At 39.5% G+C, this 18,094-nt stretch overlaps 1 protein-coding gene across 1 annotated transcript; it reads left to right on the top strand.

The window, feature by feature from the left end:
• Window positions 1-7,891: 7,891 nt before the first annotated feature.
• LOC124641413 (probable metabolite transport protein CsbC) lies at window positions 7,892-17,419 on the top strand. Its single transcript, XM_047179485.1, has 13 exons — window positions 7,892-8,083; window positions 8,421-8,534; window positions 9,994-10,100; window positions 10,653-10,755; window positions 11,130-11,259; window positions 11,758-12,005; window positions 12,274-12,447; window positions 12,839-13,119; window positions 13,592-13,674; window positions 14,444-14,623; window positions 15,727-15,855; window positions 16,332-16,460; window positions 17,159-17,419. Exons 1-13 carry the CDS (start codon window positions 7,892-7,894, stop codon window positions 17,296-17,298), a joined length of 2,010 nt encoding a protein of 669 aa, XP_047035441.1. The 3' UTR covers window positions 17,299-17,419.
• The last annotated feature ends 675 nt before the right edge of the window (window positions 17,420-18,094 follow it).

Raw genomic sequence — 18,094 nt, 5'->3', positions numbered from 1 at the left:
GGGCACGCCTGAGGCATTAAGCCCGCCATTTTATATTATGTGCAAGAAGTATTGAATAAATAAATAATGTTTCTCTAACATTTTATTGATCTCATAAATGAATACCTTAATTTTAAAGTAGGTAGGTACTTTATATTTATGTTCTACAAGCTTGACAAATGGTACTAGATAATTAGGTGCCTAGTACAATAAACATTTACTAGCTATGACAGAAGCACTCAAAAACAACAAAAGGAACAAAGGATTTCGGATAGAAGACTGATTTTGTATGAGCACGCCATCAGACAAAATGTATGCGCAGGAGTGCATAAATGACTTCCGCGTATTGTGCTTACTTTGGGGACCAGAAACCTATCGACTGTTTGACGTATATGCAACTTATTATGCAAATACATTGCATAAAATGTAGAGTAGTATTCCAAATATGAATATGAATTAAACTGAACGTATTACATTATTAATGTAAGTCCTCTTCCTAGCCGATTGTCGGCTACGGCGGCTTTTCTCATGTAAGGAGATCAGCGAACTGCGCAGGACATATTATAGTGCACAAGCATTTGCGCAGACACAGGTGCACTCACTATTCCTTCACTCTCATAGCCCGATGGGACGGCACACACGACTGGGGAGAGATCAGGCGCAGGACCGACATTTACGTGCTCTAAGTAAGTGTGGTTTATATGGTTATCAAAACGGGATGACGCTGAATGCAAAACAAAAATCTTTATGTACAAGTAGATGCTAGCTTCTACCAGAGGTTTCGCTCATGTCCCGTAGACTTCACGCACCTAATAAATAAATGACTATCTAAAAACTGAAAGAATTTTATAAATCGGGTCAGCATGCAAAAATTTGACTGTAACGCGCTTAAGCTAATGAACTCTTCAGCTTTATAATATTTGTAGGTATTCTCAAAGTATTGCCAAAGAAGACAAAGATCGGTTTGACTTGAATTAGCTTTTTAGAGTTAATGTTACTGTAACAATGTAAATAATACCTAGGTACTTAGCTTTCATCTTCATAGGTAGGTATTCAGTAACCATTAACCATTTAAGATATATGTTGTATTGTCCTATGAGTAAGTCCGGCTGTGTAACATACGACCTTTTTGTTCTGCCAACAATCGGAGTTCTTTATTAAAATCTGCGCATCCCATAACCGCACAGTAAAACATCTGTGCGCGCCGGTTAAGTTGGTTCAAACGACATTACGTACATGCGAGCATGTTGCGAACATCGATATATTTATTCGATTTCTTAAATCTAACTTTAAGTGATTTTTTAAAGAACTTCTCTCATTTATTTAAAAAATTCTTTAGTTAAGTTTGATCGCGTGTAAAGATTTTTTTAATTGTACTGGAACCTATTTGTTTTGGTGATTAGTTAAAACCTTTTTGTTTATGTGTGAAACTTTGGGGCATAAAGGTCCTAAATGTATAGTGAATAAGTTTATTAAAAATTAAATAAGATGACAGTTAAGGTGCCGATGGGCGCGAGTCGCCTGCATTCCTATTTACGCCAGACCCTTATGGTAATTCTAAGTAAGTACTTTTACCATTTAAGTAGTGCTTATGATAACTTATTAAAGCTGATTATAATTTTTTATAATAAAAAACGTTGCTAATATAGGATAGGAGTAGGAGTTCGTCGCATGTCGACGGTATTAGAGGTGAAGAAGCAAATTTTTTATTGGCCGGGATTCGAACCCGAAACATACAGCACAATAGCCAATTGTTGAGCCAGTACACTAGAAAGAAGACTTATTTTCTTGTGGTTGAGAGCCTATTACGACGTAGGTACTTTTTAGTACTGTGGACTTTGTGGTCCTCAAGAACTGAGCCCAATCAAGAAATGATGGTAGTATCTATTGTACCGAGTGACCGTGGCCCTGGGTCGCAAATGGCCATTCAAGGATCATACAGGCTCCCTATTCAGTAGAGACTACACTGTCCTTAGGTCATTACCGAATCAAACGTGAATGTGTTCATAAAACCAGTGCAGGCGTGATGATCAACTTAATGAGCCGTTGACATGTCAAGCTAGACTATTAAACTGCCTTCAAGAGATTTCAAATTTTCTTAAACTCGTGTTAAACTTCTGTTAAACTTTTACTAACATTGTCATTATCTGCTCAGTCTTTTCCCGACTATGCTGGGGTCGGCTTCCAGTCTAGCCGGATGGCACTGAATACCAGTGTTTTACAAGGAGCGACTGCCCACCTGGCCTTTCAACCCAGTTATTCGTGCAAACCAATACTCTTGGTAAGACTGGCTGTCAGACTTACTGGCATCTGAATACCATTAACATTGGTGTTCAATGACAGCCGGGACCTGGAGTTTAACGTGCCCTTCGAAACAGTCATTGGCGTTTATACCCATCATTACACCATTTATATTTTTCCTTCACATAGAATCAATAATAGCAATTAATTATTATTTTTAAATTAGTGTACTTTGAGTTGCCCATGATAAGTATGTCAATGTCTATGTGCAATGTTGTGCTGGTTGCAACACAAAGTGGGCAGAACCTGAGTATATGCTTGCTCATCGTTTGGTGGGCAAACAGATAAACATTGAACATGTCTATTACCTCATGGTATTGAGAACTAGCACATTATCGTGGCATCACTTACGTCCTGAGGAAGTAACTTCCACACCTTAACTAAATTGTGTATTCCAGTTAATATTCCGCGGTTATCATCACCTTCAGTTTTGTGGGTCAAGATAAACAGTAGTAGTATATAACGGACTAGCTTCTTCCTGGGATAACTTCTTCCTTGCCTGATGAAAGTTGAAATTTAGCGTATGCCACCCATATGCATATGGGGATAGTGTAGCTTTACAAAAGTGAAAGGAACGGTTCAGTAATTTCGGAGCCGAGGAAAACAAATGCCTAACGTTACAAATTACAATAGTTCAGATAAAAAAATGATTGACCCACTTTTTTTAGACAGCAAAATCCTCCATTCCATCATAGATAAACATGGTAAGAACTCCCAAGCTTAATGTTTACTTTTGTGGTTAAACTTACAAAAAGTGTTATTACATAACTCGGTGTCGTTCTAACCAAAGTTTTTTACTTGCATGGTAAAAAGTTCCCATACAGTGAACCGCAGTTGTAAGTACTTTCGGCAAAACCCACTTATTAATAGAAGGCCGTGATGCTAAATTAATAGTACACGTTTCTAAAAAAACAAAATAAAAACAACATTCTGACTTATTTATGTTTCTATATTTCCATTCATTAAATGGATATAAAACCCATGTAAGAGGATTTACATACACGATCGATTTATTTTGGGTTCCGCAAAAAAAAAAAGACGTTTGGAAATATCCACGGAGGAAGGAAAGTTTTGTTCTCCATGGAAATGTTCCATATTCAACGAATACTACCTATTTTAGAGTAACGAACATACATACAAACTTACGTGCTTACCTGTTCTTTCTCCAGTGTTATTAAACTATTATTATATTTGGTCCGAGGGCGCACCTTCTTGCCAGGGATATTTCCCAGCGCCTGGTTGAGCATTGCCATCAAACGTGGCAATGCTGCCAGTCTTTTGGGTACATTACCTAGTGACAGCGATGAGGAGCAATTTTTTGATGAACTGTATTAGTTTTAAGTTGTATATATATATATATAAGTTTATTTTATTTTATTTTCAATTAATGTAAATATATTGTGAATAAATAAAAAACAAAAATCTAACTATTATTATAAACCTGAAGTTTGTTTAGTTTAACGCGCTAATCTCAGGAAGTACTGGTCGGATTTGAAAAATTCTTTCAGTCCTAGAAAGCTCATTCGTCTAGGGAGGTGGACGATATAGGTCCCAAGTAGGGCATGCGATTCCGGTAAAATAAAATTTACCGGTAAAAATTCGGTAATAAAAATATTTTTACCGGTAAACCGGTAAAACGGTAATTTTTGTATTTTTTTTAAAATGTGTTATTATAACCATAACGTTGGGTAGTCTAAAAGCAAAAAAAAATCGGTAAAAAAACTTAAGTTAAACGGTTTTATCTTATGTGCACTGAAAACTAGAAAATAAAAAAATAGTTTCTTACCTGTCAACCTACGTAGGTGGTCCCGGTCATATTAAACTAAAATAAAAACGTGGGGCCCATTAACTATTGCTGTAGTACTTTCTTCTAGAGGTATAATAGGTGTGGATTGCATCGACTTACTATAATCGTAACTGGAGATTTTGACAATCAATAATCAGCCGTAGCGGCTTCACCAGCGAACGCCGAGCTCATGATCTACCAAAGTATAAAGATATGCTTTGCCATAGGTAGGATTTCACAGGGGCCCCACGTTTTTATTTTAGTTTAATATGACCGGGACCACCTACGTAGGTTGACAGGTAAGAAACTATTTTTTTATTTTCTAGTTTTCAGTGCACATAAGATAAAACCGTTTAACTTAAAAGTTTTTTTACCGATTTTTTATTTTCTAGTTTTTAGTATTTAACGAAAATGCGTACCGAATATTCCTCATTCTATCTAATTCATTTAGTGTATCATTATTACACGGTCTCTTACCTGACAATTTATTACAATCTAATTCCTCAATACATAGCCCTTCCAGATACTTTTTTTTTTAACAACCCCAAAAATCATCACATGACCTCTCCTGCTGTGGGTCAGCAGCGGTGAGGGAGTGTCAGACTCTTGACTAGAAACCGTTTTGTTCCGTCGTAGGCCTTTTATGTACCAGGGCCGCGGTAACTCTTTCGAACAATCTCGCAGCCCAGGCAGGCCTTGGCCCTGTTGGGCCCCGCTGGAGTTACTGACAGTTTTCTACTTGTGAAGCCCTTTCATTTGATACCCGTATTGGTGGGATTGATAAAAAATTGTTATCAGCCATTTGGTAGCGGCGGCCATCTTAGATTTCAATTTTGCATAGTAAATTGTATTCTACTTGTTGAGACCTTTCATTTGATACCCATGTTGATGGGATTGATAAAACCTACGTTATCCGCCATTTTATAGCGGCCGCCATCTTGGATTTAATTTTTTATAGTATATTGTATTCTGTTTGTTGAGCCCTTTCATTTGATACCCATATTGATGGGATTGATAAAACCTACGTTATCCGCCATCTTAGATTTCAATTTTGCATAGTAAATTGTATTCTACTTGTTGAGACCTTTCATTTGATACCCATGTTGATGGGATTTATAAAACTTAAGTTATCCGCCATTTTGTAGAGGCCGCCATCTTGGATTTTAATTTTATATAGTACATTGTATTCTACTGGTTGAGAACTTTCATTTGATACCCATGTTGATGGGATTTATAAAACCTAAGTTATCCGCCATTTTGTAGAGGCCGCCATCTTGGATTTTAATTTTATATAGTACATTGTATTCTACTGGTTGAGAACTTTCATTTGATACCCATATTGATGGGATTGATAAAACCTACGTTATCCGCCATTTTGTAGCGGCCGCCATCTTGGATTTCAATTTTTTATAGTATATTGTATTCTGCTTGTTGAGCCCTTTCATTTGATACCCATATTGATGGGATTGATAAAATCTACGTTATCCGCCATTTTGTGCCGGCGGCCATATTGGATTTACAATGTTATTGATATTACTATATTGTATTGTCATCGGAATTAAAGGTGTATACAAAATTTCAGATTAATCGGTTGACAGGAAGAGGGTGAAATTTGAATTACTAAATTTGACCCAAGAATGAATAAATAAAACAAACGGGGTAAGCTAAATAAAACCGTTTAAAAATAAAAGTACAAGGTTTAAGGTGGTAAATATTTTTTGTGACGTGGCCGTAACAAAAAAACATGTCAGTACCATCCGTACGCGATGTCGCCGACAAAATGCAAGAGAAACGGCTGCGATGGTACGGACATGTAAAAAAGAGACCACCTGAATACATCGCCAATGTTATATGTGTGCCTCAATCTCGATATACCCGGTCAAAGTGTTGGATGAATGTCGTAATGAATGACATGAAAATCTACGAACTCGAAGAGGAAGATGTCCACGATAGAGCGAAGTGGAAGAAGAAGATACGGAAAGCGGACCCTGTCACGAGACGGGATAAACGCTAAGAATTACCGTGAAAAAAAAAAATATTTCTCTCATTGAAGTGAAAGACCTTTTTTATGGTACATCGTAGGCATTTTATGGACCAGGGTCGCGGTAACTCTTTCGAACAATCCCGTAGCCCCGGCAGGCATTGGCCCTGCTGGGCCCCGCTGTGTTTGCTGATATCTCCTTGAGGAGCGCGTGGAACAAAGCGCGCCGCCGATACGGGTCTGTTGTCTATGCAGACGGAGGAACAATGAGCCACCCGAACTCACCGCCCACAGACCGACGCCTACGGTGGCCGGGAGTCGTCTCTCGTTACTCGGCGCCCGTGGTGTCTTCATGGTCCACTACAGCGGCTGAGATGAGTGGTGCGAACTAGCAGTCGCTCCGCCGTCTCCTTCTCGAGCATGACTGCTTCGCAGAAGGAGGCGACGGCTTCCCATTCACTCCGGACCATGGCTTGAACCAGGACCGGACGCGAGAGGTTGCCGCTGCCTATTGCCTCGACGACGACACGTTACCCTTGGGCGTTACTCTTCCCAGGCAGTGCACACCTGGACTGTGTGCTCCACCGTGTCCTCAGAGTTGTCCGCATGGTGGTGAAGTAAAAGCCCTTGCTCTGTAAGGTCACAGAGTAGGTAAAATAAGCGTAAGCTACATTTTTACCTAATATGAGCTGACAGGAAAATCAGAATAACCGAATGAATAAAATTTGTTTAGATATTATAAATTAAGATGAGAAAGAAGATTTGTTTCTAACCTAGAGATAGTTAAGGAGCCACATAAGTTTACTTTCCTAAAAAACAGCAACTTTAACACTCCTACAATATGTAATGTATGCAATATTACATTATGTTCAGGCTACATAATGAAGATTTGACATCAAATGAACAATTGCCATATTTTATCAGAAAAAAGTAAAAACCGGTAAATTACCGGTTACATATTATTTTTACCGGTAATTTAAAAATCGCGAAAATGGGCGGTTTTACCGGTAAAACCGAAACCGGTAAACCGGTATTGCATGCCCTAGTCCCAAGGGTGTGTGAAGTTCAAATCAAAATCAAATCAAAAATTAAAAGTTGTTCCCACGGGTCGTCGCAAAAGCTATATCGGATACCATTTGAGATTTTTAGGGGAACGTAAAAAAGTGTTTTTGTTCTTCTTTTCGCTAAGGTGACTGTAAATATGAAACAGGATTGTTGTTTTACGTCAGTGAAAATTAAAATGTCATGTTTATAAGCTTTTTTATATTAATATGGGTACCATACGTTAATATGTTATTCTTCACACTCATCCCATTAATTAATTTATGTTGAAATGACGTACTTTTTACTATTTAACATAATACGTGGATGTGTTTTAAAGACATCAGAATATTTTTAAGAAAACATAATTTCGCAGTTTTTAAACAGTAGCTACAATATAATAAACAAATAATATAATTGTAATTAACCCTTTAGGTACAAATTAACAAGAAAAATGTTTTTTCTTTATATTGGTACTAGCTGTTTTATCGCGGTTTCGTCCATCTCTTGGGAACCTTCTTCCCGTACCCGGATAAAATATATCCTATGTTCCCCAGGCATAATGCAGCTTCTAAGCAGTGAAATATTTTTTTTAATACTATAATAGGTACTGTCAGAGTCTTTAGGGTACCTACCTATAGACAAGAAATGTTTCCTCTTTATGATATTAGTACAGGAGTATACCCAGAAGTAATTTTCAACTTCCCGAGAAAAATAAAATAACAATTTTCGCACTTGTTACCTACTTATTTCAATTTTAATTCTTTACAGTAAACGTGCCAACTGTATCCTTCGGTTTAGCCATGGGGTGGGTGTCCCTAGCCAGCGGGGAGGGGGCGGAAGGAGGCGAGTGTAGTGAACTAGTGGATGACGCGCATGTCGTGGCGGCGGCTGCGACTACCTTCGTGGCGTCGCTGGTGGGGGTGCCTTTATGCGCGCGCGCACTCGCTGAGGGAAGGAAACTCGCTGTCATTGCTACGTCTGCTGCGTTTGTGGTAAGACTTAAAACTACTCTAGAAAAAAGCTGATAAGTATGTCTCTTTGGACGATGTTGATATCTGAAATTATCAATAGAATCTGGACAGATTTTTTCCCGGCAAAGTGTTAGTAACATGAGATGGCCCAATAACAAATCATGTTAGGCCAGGACAGGAAAGTAATCTGGTATTGAAAGTGGCGGAACACAAAACGAAAAAATGGGACAAAACAGCCTGTTTATCGGCAGTTCTGATTTTGGACTATATTGGATGAATTGAAATCTGTGGAAGATATTCCTAAAGAAGTTGATGAAAAGTTCCAAATAACCTAACCAAGTAATAAATTCGATTATAGGCGTGCTGGTCTCTGAAGCTATGTGGCGGAGGGTGGTGGGTGGTGGCAGCACGAGCATGCGCGGGACTCGGCGGCGCCGGCGCCTGGTGCCTTGCGCCTCTACTCGCCAGAGAGGTTAGTATTTTTTTCATTTCATAGTTTACTTGTTGTCACGATACATGAAGGAGAAGGTATATATTATCCCACCCAAAACAAAAATGTGAAAGACTGCCAAGTTCGATAATATGGGAATGCTTCGCCTATAAAAGAAGTGAGATCTGAATAAGTACCAAGTTCCATACACATACCTCAATTAAAAATAGTTACTATTTAATGATGTTACTTGGCAAGTTTTCATACACCGTTATAAACCTACTAAACGCAATGAATCAAGTATTTAATTTTCTATTAAAACTTGCCAAGTAACATCATTACAAAGCAACTATTTTTAACTGAGGTATGTGTATGGAACTTGGTACTTATTCAGATCTCACTTCTTTTATAGGCGAAGCATTCCCATATTATCGAACTTGGCAGTCTTTCACATTTTTGTTTTGGGTGGGATTTCATTTATTTTTGTAAGGTTGTTTATTTTTATTTTTTCTTATGATGAAGTTAGTTAAAGAAATGTCTCATTTATACTATCTTTTAGATGTTTTTAAATGCACTTTGTTTCTTACAAAGAAATGAACTAGATTAAATAAATGGACTAGATTTACCAACTGACTGACATGACATGTTATCATATATTATGTTCGTGGATCAAAGTTACACATTCGTTATTTTCGAAAGTGATTCACACTTGGCCGTTTTCAGATTTTTACTTTACTTTGACTAAATACAAACCTTTGTACCATTCGAAGATATATTATATAAATATAGATAAATTTAGTAGTTTTAGTTCCTTAGGGGTATAAATTTACACCGGGTATAAAACACCTTCATTATTTTGAAACCGACTCACACTTGGCCATTTTCAGATTTTTCCCTTTACCTTGACATAAAGACCTACCTCCATGCCAAATTTCAAGTCAATACGACCATTGGAAGTGGTCTAGGTTTTTGATGAGTGAGTCAGTGAATCAGTCAGTCAGTGAGTGTATAGTAAAAATAGCGATTTTCTGACGTCAATATCTCAAGACCTACAATAGGTATATTAATGAAATTTTGTATTTTAGATAAGTGAGGGGGTCTCAACAGATACTAGAAATTTGATATGCATAAATAAAATAGATTTTGAGTTACAGGGGGGTCGAATTTGGCCCGAAATGGTTCGTGTAATATAACCCACGGCCGGTGTGTCGCTTTTTTTGCTCGAACTTGGCGGACACACTGCCGTGTGTCTAGATAGATATACCTTATATACTATATAATATAGGGAAACATACAAGGAAGTCAATGAGGGATTAGGTAAATAGGAGTACATAAGGGACTATGCAGAGGTCATAAGGATTGACGTAAAGAAGTACATACGGAAGTAAATAGGGAGTACTAAAAATAAGAAATAAGTGTGTCGTCCCGACTGGCATGTTTTCAGAATAAAAGTCCCCAAAATAAAAGATTACAAGAAAGGTAAATGTTTCACTGTTCTCAGATGTGTGAGGAAAGCGTGCGCGGCGCGGCGGTCTCTGCCCTGGTGCTGGCTCACAACCTCGGTTTCCTGCTCATGTATGTGGCTGCGGACGTGCAAATACCACATAGGTAACACCTTTCATCATCTCCCGAGCCCTTTCCCAACTGTGTTGGGGTCGGTTTCCAGGCTTCCCAACTTTGGAAGCCGACCCTTCTAGGCTAACCAAATGTTTAGGATCAGTGTTTTAAAAGGAGCGACGTCCATCTGACCTTCGCAATCCTGGGTAACCCGATTAATCTGTCGGGGTTTATTCAAAACTAGAGCAACAAAGTCTTTGTGTAGAATTGTCGCATTTTGTATGTGCGTGTGTTGTTTATGATTTTACGCCTCGTTGGTCTAGTGGTAGCAATGCGCGTCTGCAATGCATATCTCGGGTTCCATTCCCAAGTCGGGCTGAACTCTCAGTAAAGAAACAGAGAATGCATCTTTGCCTGGGCTTTGTATGTTTGTGCTCTTTGTCCTATGTAGCAGGCTGGGAGGCAGTGGCTGAAATTCTATTTGGACGTTTACTTGGATATGTCCCAATAATATTGACCCCTATGTCCGATATTATTCTGTCGATCATACATCTCTTGTACGTTTAAGGTTCCATAAATAAGTAATTACTATCCATGTTACAGGACAGTGGTGTGGGCGTGTTTGGCACTGTCGGCGGCCCACTGCTTACTGTTCCTTTTTGTGCCGGAATCACCGCCCTACCTTGCCTCCAGTGGGAAACCAGAGGTGAGCATTTGTATGCAGAGTAGCACCATCATCATCATCAGCCTTTATATTGTCCCACTTTAAGGAACAGGCCTCTTCCTGCACAGAGAAGGAATGAGACTTAATCACCACGCTTGCTCAGGGCGAACTGTTTATCGATGTCTAAGATATAAGAAAATACATAAATTAGAAAACGTTACATTGGTATTAGTGTGGCCTGGAATCGTTATCGCGCATTCATACTTGAGAGACTGGTGGTGGCAGTGGGACAATAATAAGGTTGGTGATGATGTATCGCATTGTAGATCATTATGTCCGACGTTTTAATATGTTCGTATCTCAATGTCATAGAAGAATGTCTAATCTATTTTTTTAAATGTTCTTCCAATATAAAGAAAGCACGTGCAGCACTAGCTTGGCTGCGTGGCGTATCCAGCGATGATCCAACACTTGAAGCAGAGCTGTGCGCGTTGCCACTACCAGATGAGACGGTGGTATCACCCTTCCAGTTGACCAGAGATCTATGTAAGTAAAAAGATGAAACTACAGCCCTGTCATCATCATCAGCCTGTTTATCGTCCCACTGCTGGGCATAGGCCTCCTTTCATACAAGAAGGATTCAGCGTTAATTACTATGCAGGTTGTAGCCATGTAAAGATGAGATAAGATGCAGTAAGTTTATCATACATTCTGTGCTGGTGGGTAGATTTGAATGGCAATACTGGTCAAACTACAGTGAGTGTCCCTGGATAGTTGACCGATTTACTAAAATTAAAGTAGAGCGAGGTTCTCTTTCTGCGCTTTGGGGAGCAAACAATCAGTGCTTGATTTCTTTCTAGTTGTATCAGATTGCCGGTTCATCTACGAATAATTAGAAATCCTCATTTAGGTTTATCGGTCTCAACTTGGTAGTAAAGTTTGGGGAGTTTTCTTAACTTGACTAACATTTCTTTTGAAAATTCAAAATGAGGTACGGAGACATAATTTTCTATGTATAATGTCCAGTTATTTTCGCTTTTGCAGTGAGTGACAAGCGTCGTCGACGCGCATTCATTCTCTGCACGGTGGCGGTTGTAGGGCAAGAAGCGTGTGGCGTGCTGGCTCTGCTCCAGTTCGCAGAGCGCGTGTTCGTGCTGGCTCGCGACGATGCTGCTGCGGGGAGCCCGGTTGACGTGCTCGGCACCCCCGCACGACATGCACTGCTGTTGGGCGTTGCGCAGTTGGTTGCTTCTGCATTAGCTTTGTATCTTGTTGAGAAGGTTGGGAGAAAGGTGAGACAAAATCGTTATCAAGTTTCAAGATTTTTATTATACAATTCACTGTCCAGTTTATGAACCCAATAGTTGGGACCAGTCACCAACGTAAGAGTGGTCTTCAGACTGTGTGGACCCTGGTTAACAGACATTTAACAGATTAAATCTGGAAATCCGACTCACATGTCCTCATAGACATATTACATCTATGCATGTCCTACGCATATTCTATGCGTCAACAGTCTCAGTATGACATGGTTCCATTTGATGTTCCTAACATTCCCAGCGACTCATGGTATGGTGCGGACTAATAACGGGTGTCTGCCTATGCGGGGGAGCGGGTGCGGTGCGGGCGGGGGGTGCCGGCGCGGGCGTCGCTCTGGCGGCCGCTGTGTTCGCAGACTCGGCCGGTCTGCAGCCCGCGCCCTATGCTATGCTGGCTGATATGTTTCATTATCAGGTGAGAGACAGTCCAACTTCAGAAGAAGTAGAGCTTCTTGGTTTTGTTTAGGATCAAGTTCAAAGACAATTTAAACGTCTGTTCTTAAAACAACTGTTTACTTTGAAAGGACGTGAAAACAAATATAAATAAATATAATTTGAAGACAACTGAACGACGTTGAAGTTGTTGAACTTGGGCTTTCATAAGTACCTATGAATGTCCAAAATATAAGAAACTGCTTATTAATTGATAGAACAGCCTTGCAAAGCTCTCTTGAACTTGGATGAGTCCACGTCAAGAGTCTTTTCAATCAACCAGGCTTTACAAAAATTACCGCTTTTTAGAATCCTCACACTTACAAGCAATTTTCATAAAACTCTGCACTAATACCAAATTCTTGTTTTCCCAGTACCGTGGCTGCGCTGTAGCGCTAGTCAGCGCTTTCGCGTGGGGCGGCAACGCGCTAGAAGTCATCGTGTTCCCTCTAGTAGCGCGGGCCGCAGGCGTCAGCGCAGCGCTAGCGCTCGCCGCTGCGCTAACATTAGCGCTAACTCTGTTCGCTGCGTACGCGCTGCCCGAGACAAAAGGATTGACTCCCGATGAAATATATGATGTGCTGTGTCCGCCTAAAACTAGTTGTGATAGTGTGGTCACTGAAGGCTGTGATAATAAGAGTTTTTGTACTAAAATGTGATTGCGTCCAAGAATTAGATGTGTGTGTGTTTAGCCCAAGGAAGGTAGATCGAACAATGAGAAGGGACACGTGAAAGGGGATCATAGCTTTAAATAATCGTATAAAAATAAGAATGAAATTAAAATGTATTTTTTTTTTTTTGTAAATATATTTTAAAGTACACCAACTTTAATTTTAGACTTTAATTTTAAAAAAGTAAAAAAATATTTAGGTACGGGTAAGGACGTTCTGACGTTCTTATTTAAGATAATATTAATAAATGTACATTTACTACTGTATAAAACTGAACTAAGATAGTGCGAACTCCGTTCTCTTTAACCCATTTTATACAAATGTTTGAACTTAGCTATTCTTTCGCACTAAAAGTCTATTACATTACTGATGTAAATTAGTTTGTAGGCAACTGATTCACATTATCACTCCCATACTTTATTTTTGAAAAAATACATCGCTACTACATTTTCTCAGAATTACAAAACTTCTAAACCTTAACATTCGCGCACTACCACACCAGGGCACTAGTGTTGTGTATCCCGTAACCATGGCAACCGGTGACATCGATAGTCGGCTAATTGTCTTGATCTCTGAACTGCATTAATTGCTTGCGTTCTGTGATATTATTACGACTATATTATCGATAATTGGCCCACACTATATCTATGTGTTGTTAGTGTATGTGTGATTTTAAAATAAAGTGATGTCGTGAGAAGTAAAACCAGGTAAGTTTCTTATACTATATAACTGAAGTGATGTTATCTTGTAATGTATTTGGTATCGATTACAAATTAATGCACTGCGTCGATTTTAAAATATTTGTCCTTGAAGTCAGAGAATTATGTAATGTAACCTATGGATCAGAAGTGAAATTTAAATAAAAATTGAGTAATACCTTGTTAGTATACATACCATGATAACAGCTACATATATGTATCAATTTTGGTATAATAAGGCCGCTGCCTCGAATTTTGCGGGCAGCGGGGCGGCAGCGGCGGCGGCGCGTTCGGTCACCGTTTTGAATGGAGCTCACCGCTCGTTGCCCGCTCCCGCGCCGCTGTATTCGAGGGCCGGTCCATTTGATTATACGCGTAAGATCCTGCCGCTCCCGCGCCGCCGCCGCTGCCGCCCCGCTGCCCGCAAAATTCGAGGCAGCGGCCTAATAGTCTGCTTGGCCTTTTTATAATTATAGGGATCGGTTTCCAGTTTGACCAGCATTTCACGTGTTGCCTTACTTTTACTTACCTCATACTTTCTATATTAAAAATACTCGATGAAAATAAATATTTATTGAGTGCTCATAATAATCAGCTGTGATACTTTCAGAAATGGGTCTTCTAGACAAGCTGTCAGTATGGCTGGGTCGGGGACGCGCCGAGGTGACGGTCCTAGTACTGGGGCTGGACAACAGCGGCAAGAGTACACTCCTCAATGCTCTCAGACCTCCGGAGCAGCGCACACAGCATGCTGCACCAACTGTGGCTCAACAACAGGAGCATTTCACTAGTATGTAAAAGTAATACATACATACTTCTTTACTGTCCTACCTGGCCTTTGGTCTTTGCACTAGTAGAAAAAATATTAGAAGCTGCCCTTGCCCTGGCTTGTGAGTACACATAGGTGAAAGCGAAAGGGCGACCAACGCTCCAAGCAAATGGTAACATTTACAAGCATGAGCGAAACCTGTAGAGTTGTAAAATTTCCATGCGCCTAAAATTGTTAGCTTGTCTAGAAAGTTTCATAAAGAAAGAAAGAAAAATATTTTTATTGGCACAATACATACACAGTATATAACATAAATTAACAGTAAAATAAAAGTATCACCGAAAACAATTCAGATAAAAAATAAATAAAAAATAATAATAAAATAGGCTCAACATTTAAAAATATAATAATAAAAATTGTGCCAACAAGGTCACAGCTCAGCATATTGTCAAGTGACCACACTGTACAACAGTACTGGCCACCCGACGCTGGTTTTCAGCTGCAACCCACGAGTGTCGTACGCTCGAAATTATTAAAATCTACTGCTACCGATACCGTCTTAAAATTCACTCCTTATTCCAAGATTAATAATAGTTAGTAAATACATATTATAGATATTATTATATAATGATTAGTGTGTGTGTCAGTGAGTGTGAGTGTACCTAGTGTTTTATAGTTTTACACGTGCAGAAAGGACAAAAATAAGACAATATAAGCCACAACAAACAGCAGCCATACGAAGCCTGTAAAGGTTATATGGGAGAAGAGGTTATACAGACATTTTCATATCGTTTTTGATGCAGTAGTAGAAATTCTTTTAATTTCACCTTAAAAGTCACACTGCTTTCATAATCTAATACATATTTCTTCAAAACGAGTGAGCTGAAGGTTTAATTGCCTAGCAAGCCTTAATGTCAGAGTTTTCATCAAATCCACATTTTAACAACGATTGTTACTGAGTAGCATTCGCGGACATTGGCTTTACGTGCATGACTCAGTTATTGAAATTTACACCCCGTGCATGACAGTCGAGCTTGCCGTAAGCTTATTACTTTCCGATTCATAGGAATAATTGAGGATGTCTTGGGTATCCCATGTGTGTTAACTAACTGATGTGTTCCCAGGTGGTGGTGTATCATTCAGTGCATGGGACGTGTCGGGAGCGCCGCGTCACCGCGCGTTGTGGGAGCGACACTACCGCCGCGCGCACGCCGTCATTTTCGTCGTGGATTCTGCTGATCATCTGCGACTAGGTTAGTATTTACGTTAGACTATATTGGCTATGAAAGACTGTCAGCTAAGAGTATAATTTTTTGAAATAAGTCAGTGGGTCTCTTGGTGGCTGTAAAATAGGCTAGGTTTTATTTTATTTGCACTGAGAATTAAGTAGTTAAAGATTTGATTTGATTTCATTGGCTTCAGAGATATTCATTTCACGTTCTTATTTATATAATCAAAGGATATAATGTAAATTTTTAAAATTACTAGGCCCTCAAAAATAGAAATATGAGACAGCCAATTAAAAACCTGTCCTGATTATCTTTAATTTAGTCTATAACACGCGATGAATAATTAATGAACTATTTATTAAATAAAGTACGATGCATGATAAGCAAAATTATATGATTTAAATAAAGCATACATGTTTGTTTTATGAAATAAATATACCAACGCTTTCTCCATTAAAGACACAGTTAACTGTCTCCTGATTTCTCTCCTCTGGTTCCAGTGGTGGCTCGTGAGGAGTTGGAGCTGCTCCTCGCGCATCCTGACATGTTCGGCAGACGGGTACCTCTGCTGGTGTTCGCCAATAAGAGCGATGCACCACACTCGCTTGCACCCATGCAGGTTGCTGCAGGTTTGTACCAGGTTGAATTTTAGACTTTATTTAATATTATGTTGTAATAGCCGTTCTATCAAACAGCTAGCCTTACAATCAAAGTTGCTTAGTTGATTGTTACGTTTAACACTACAGCCTAAGAAAGGGCCATAAACTGGGAAATACTGCCCGTAGCTGGATAAAATATAACATATGTCCATAATAATGTAGCGAGCTAACAGTGAAATATTTTGTCAAATCGGTCAAGTAGTTTAGAGTTAGTTAGTACCTCCCAGTTTAACAAACAATCAAATCTTTCCTCTTTTTAATATTAGCTTATATGTCATTACAGTTTACCTTTTTGTGGGATATCATCAAACGACTCCTCCCGCTGTGGGTTAGCAGCGGTGAGGGAGTGTCAGATTCTTACTGACTAAAACCCATCATGTTCTTTTGTAGGCCTTTTATGTACCAGGGCCGCTTTAACTCTTTCGAACAGTCCCGCTGCATCAGGCGATTAACACACGGCACCGCGCACCGCCGCGCAGGGCGGTGGCGCTCGAACAGAAGAGCACCGGTCGAACGCGCGGTCAGGCGGTGTACGTGTGTTAGGCATCAACGGATATACAGGTCAATGCGACATGAGATCCGCTTCACCGCCTACCACGGCGGTGCGCGGTGCCGTGTGTTAATCGCCTTACAGTTTACGCTAATACATTTTTTTATTATGATTGCAGCACTAGGCCTAGAGCGCATCTCGGACAAGCCGTGGCACATTTGCGCGTCGTGCGCGCTGTCGGGCGCTGGGCTCGCCGACGGCGTCGCGTGGCTCGCGCGACAGATACGCGACGCACATCTACCGATCGCACATACTTAAACACGCGTACTGCATACAGGGTGGGTCGTTCACAATCACATTAAATCCTATCGCATATACTTTATGATATTTTATGGCGAATTGTAAAAAAAATTACCTTAACCACAGGAGTCATTTTTCGTTTTTATAATTTACAACATCATCATCATCACCAGCAGAGATAAAGTTAGGAGTATCGAATGTTTTGATCAGTTGACAGCTGTCAGTTTTCAAGGGAGAATTTCAGTTGTTTCCAATGACTGACTTTTATACGGTGTTCTAATTTTCGCACAATTTTATTCTATTTACTTTGTTTGAAAAATTATTATTTTTATTTTTACGTATTTTTCTTTGTGTTAATCAACATATATTAACGCATTTCATTTAATGTGATTGTTAACGACACACCCGATATACAGTGGGTGATGTGAAAACATGTGGGATTTTCAATGGTATAGGCAGCACATCAACTTACCCGAATCTGACAAAACCAATCTAACATTAACTTACTATACTATTGTCGTAAAAGTTGATGTGCTGTCGCCTGTACTTTGGGAAGGATATGTTTGGCATAATTTGGATCACACATTGTCCAAAAGTGTTGTCAGCTTTAAGAAAATATTTATCTTGACATAAACATGGAACTTCTGAGTCATGCGAAAAGATAGAGAGACTAGTAGAATTTTGCATAGAAACGATAACTTTTGCCGTTTATTTAATGAAAATTACGTCACAAAGCTATCGTTTTTGTAAGCAAAACGCACTATTTATTTTATAGGATGACGGGCATAAAGTTCACGGTCAACACCGCTTGGTA

This window comes from Helicoverpa zea, chromosome 22 (assembly GCF_022581195.2).
Source record: "Helicoverpa zea isolate HzStark_Cry1AcR chromosome 22, ilHelZeax1.1, whole genome shotgun sequence".
NCBI classification, from domain to species: domain Eukaryota; kingdom Metazoa; phylum Arthropoda; class Insecta; order Lepidoptera; family Noctuidae; genus Helicoverpa; species Helicoverpa zea.
The sequence above is the reverse complement of the archived record's forward strand: the minus strand, read 5'-3'. Positions and strand labels throughout refer to the sequence as shown.

Excerpts from the sequence above, each read along its gene's own strand:
- LOC124641413 (XM_047179485.1), top strand. The coding sequence starts at position 7,892 with ATGGGGTGGGTGTCCCTAGCCAGCGGGGAGGGGGCGGAAGGAGGCGAG. Across the intron at positions 10,756-11,129 it reads CCTCCAGTGGGAAACCAGAG|AAAGCACGTGCAGCACTAGC; the intron begins GTGAGCATTTGT and ends TCCAATATAAAG. Across the intron at positions 11,260-11,757 it reads CCAGTTGACCAGAGATCTAT|TGAGTGACAAGCGTCGTCGA; the intron begins GTAAGTAAAAAG and ends TCGCTTTTGCAG.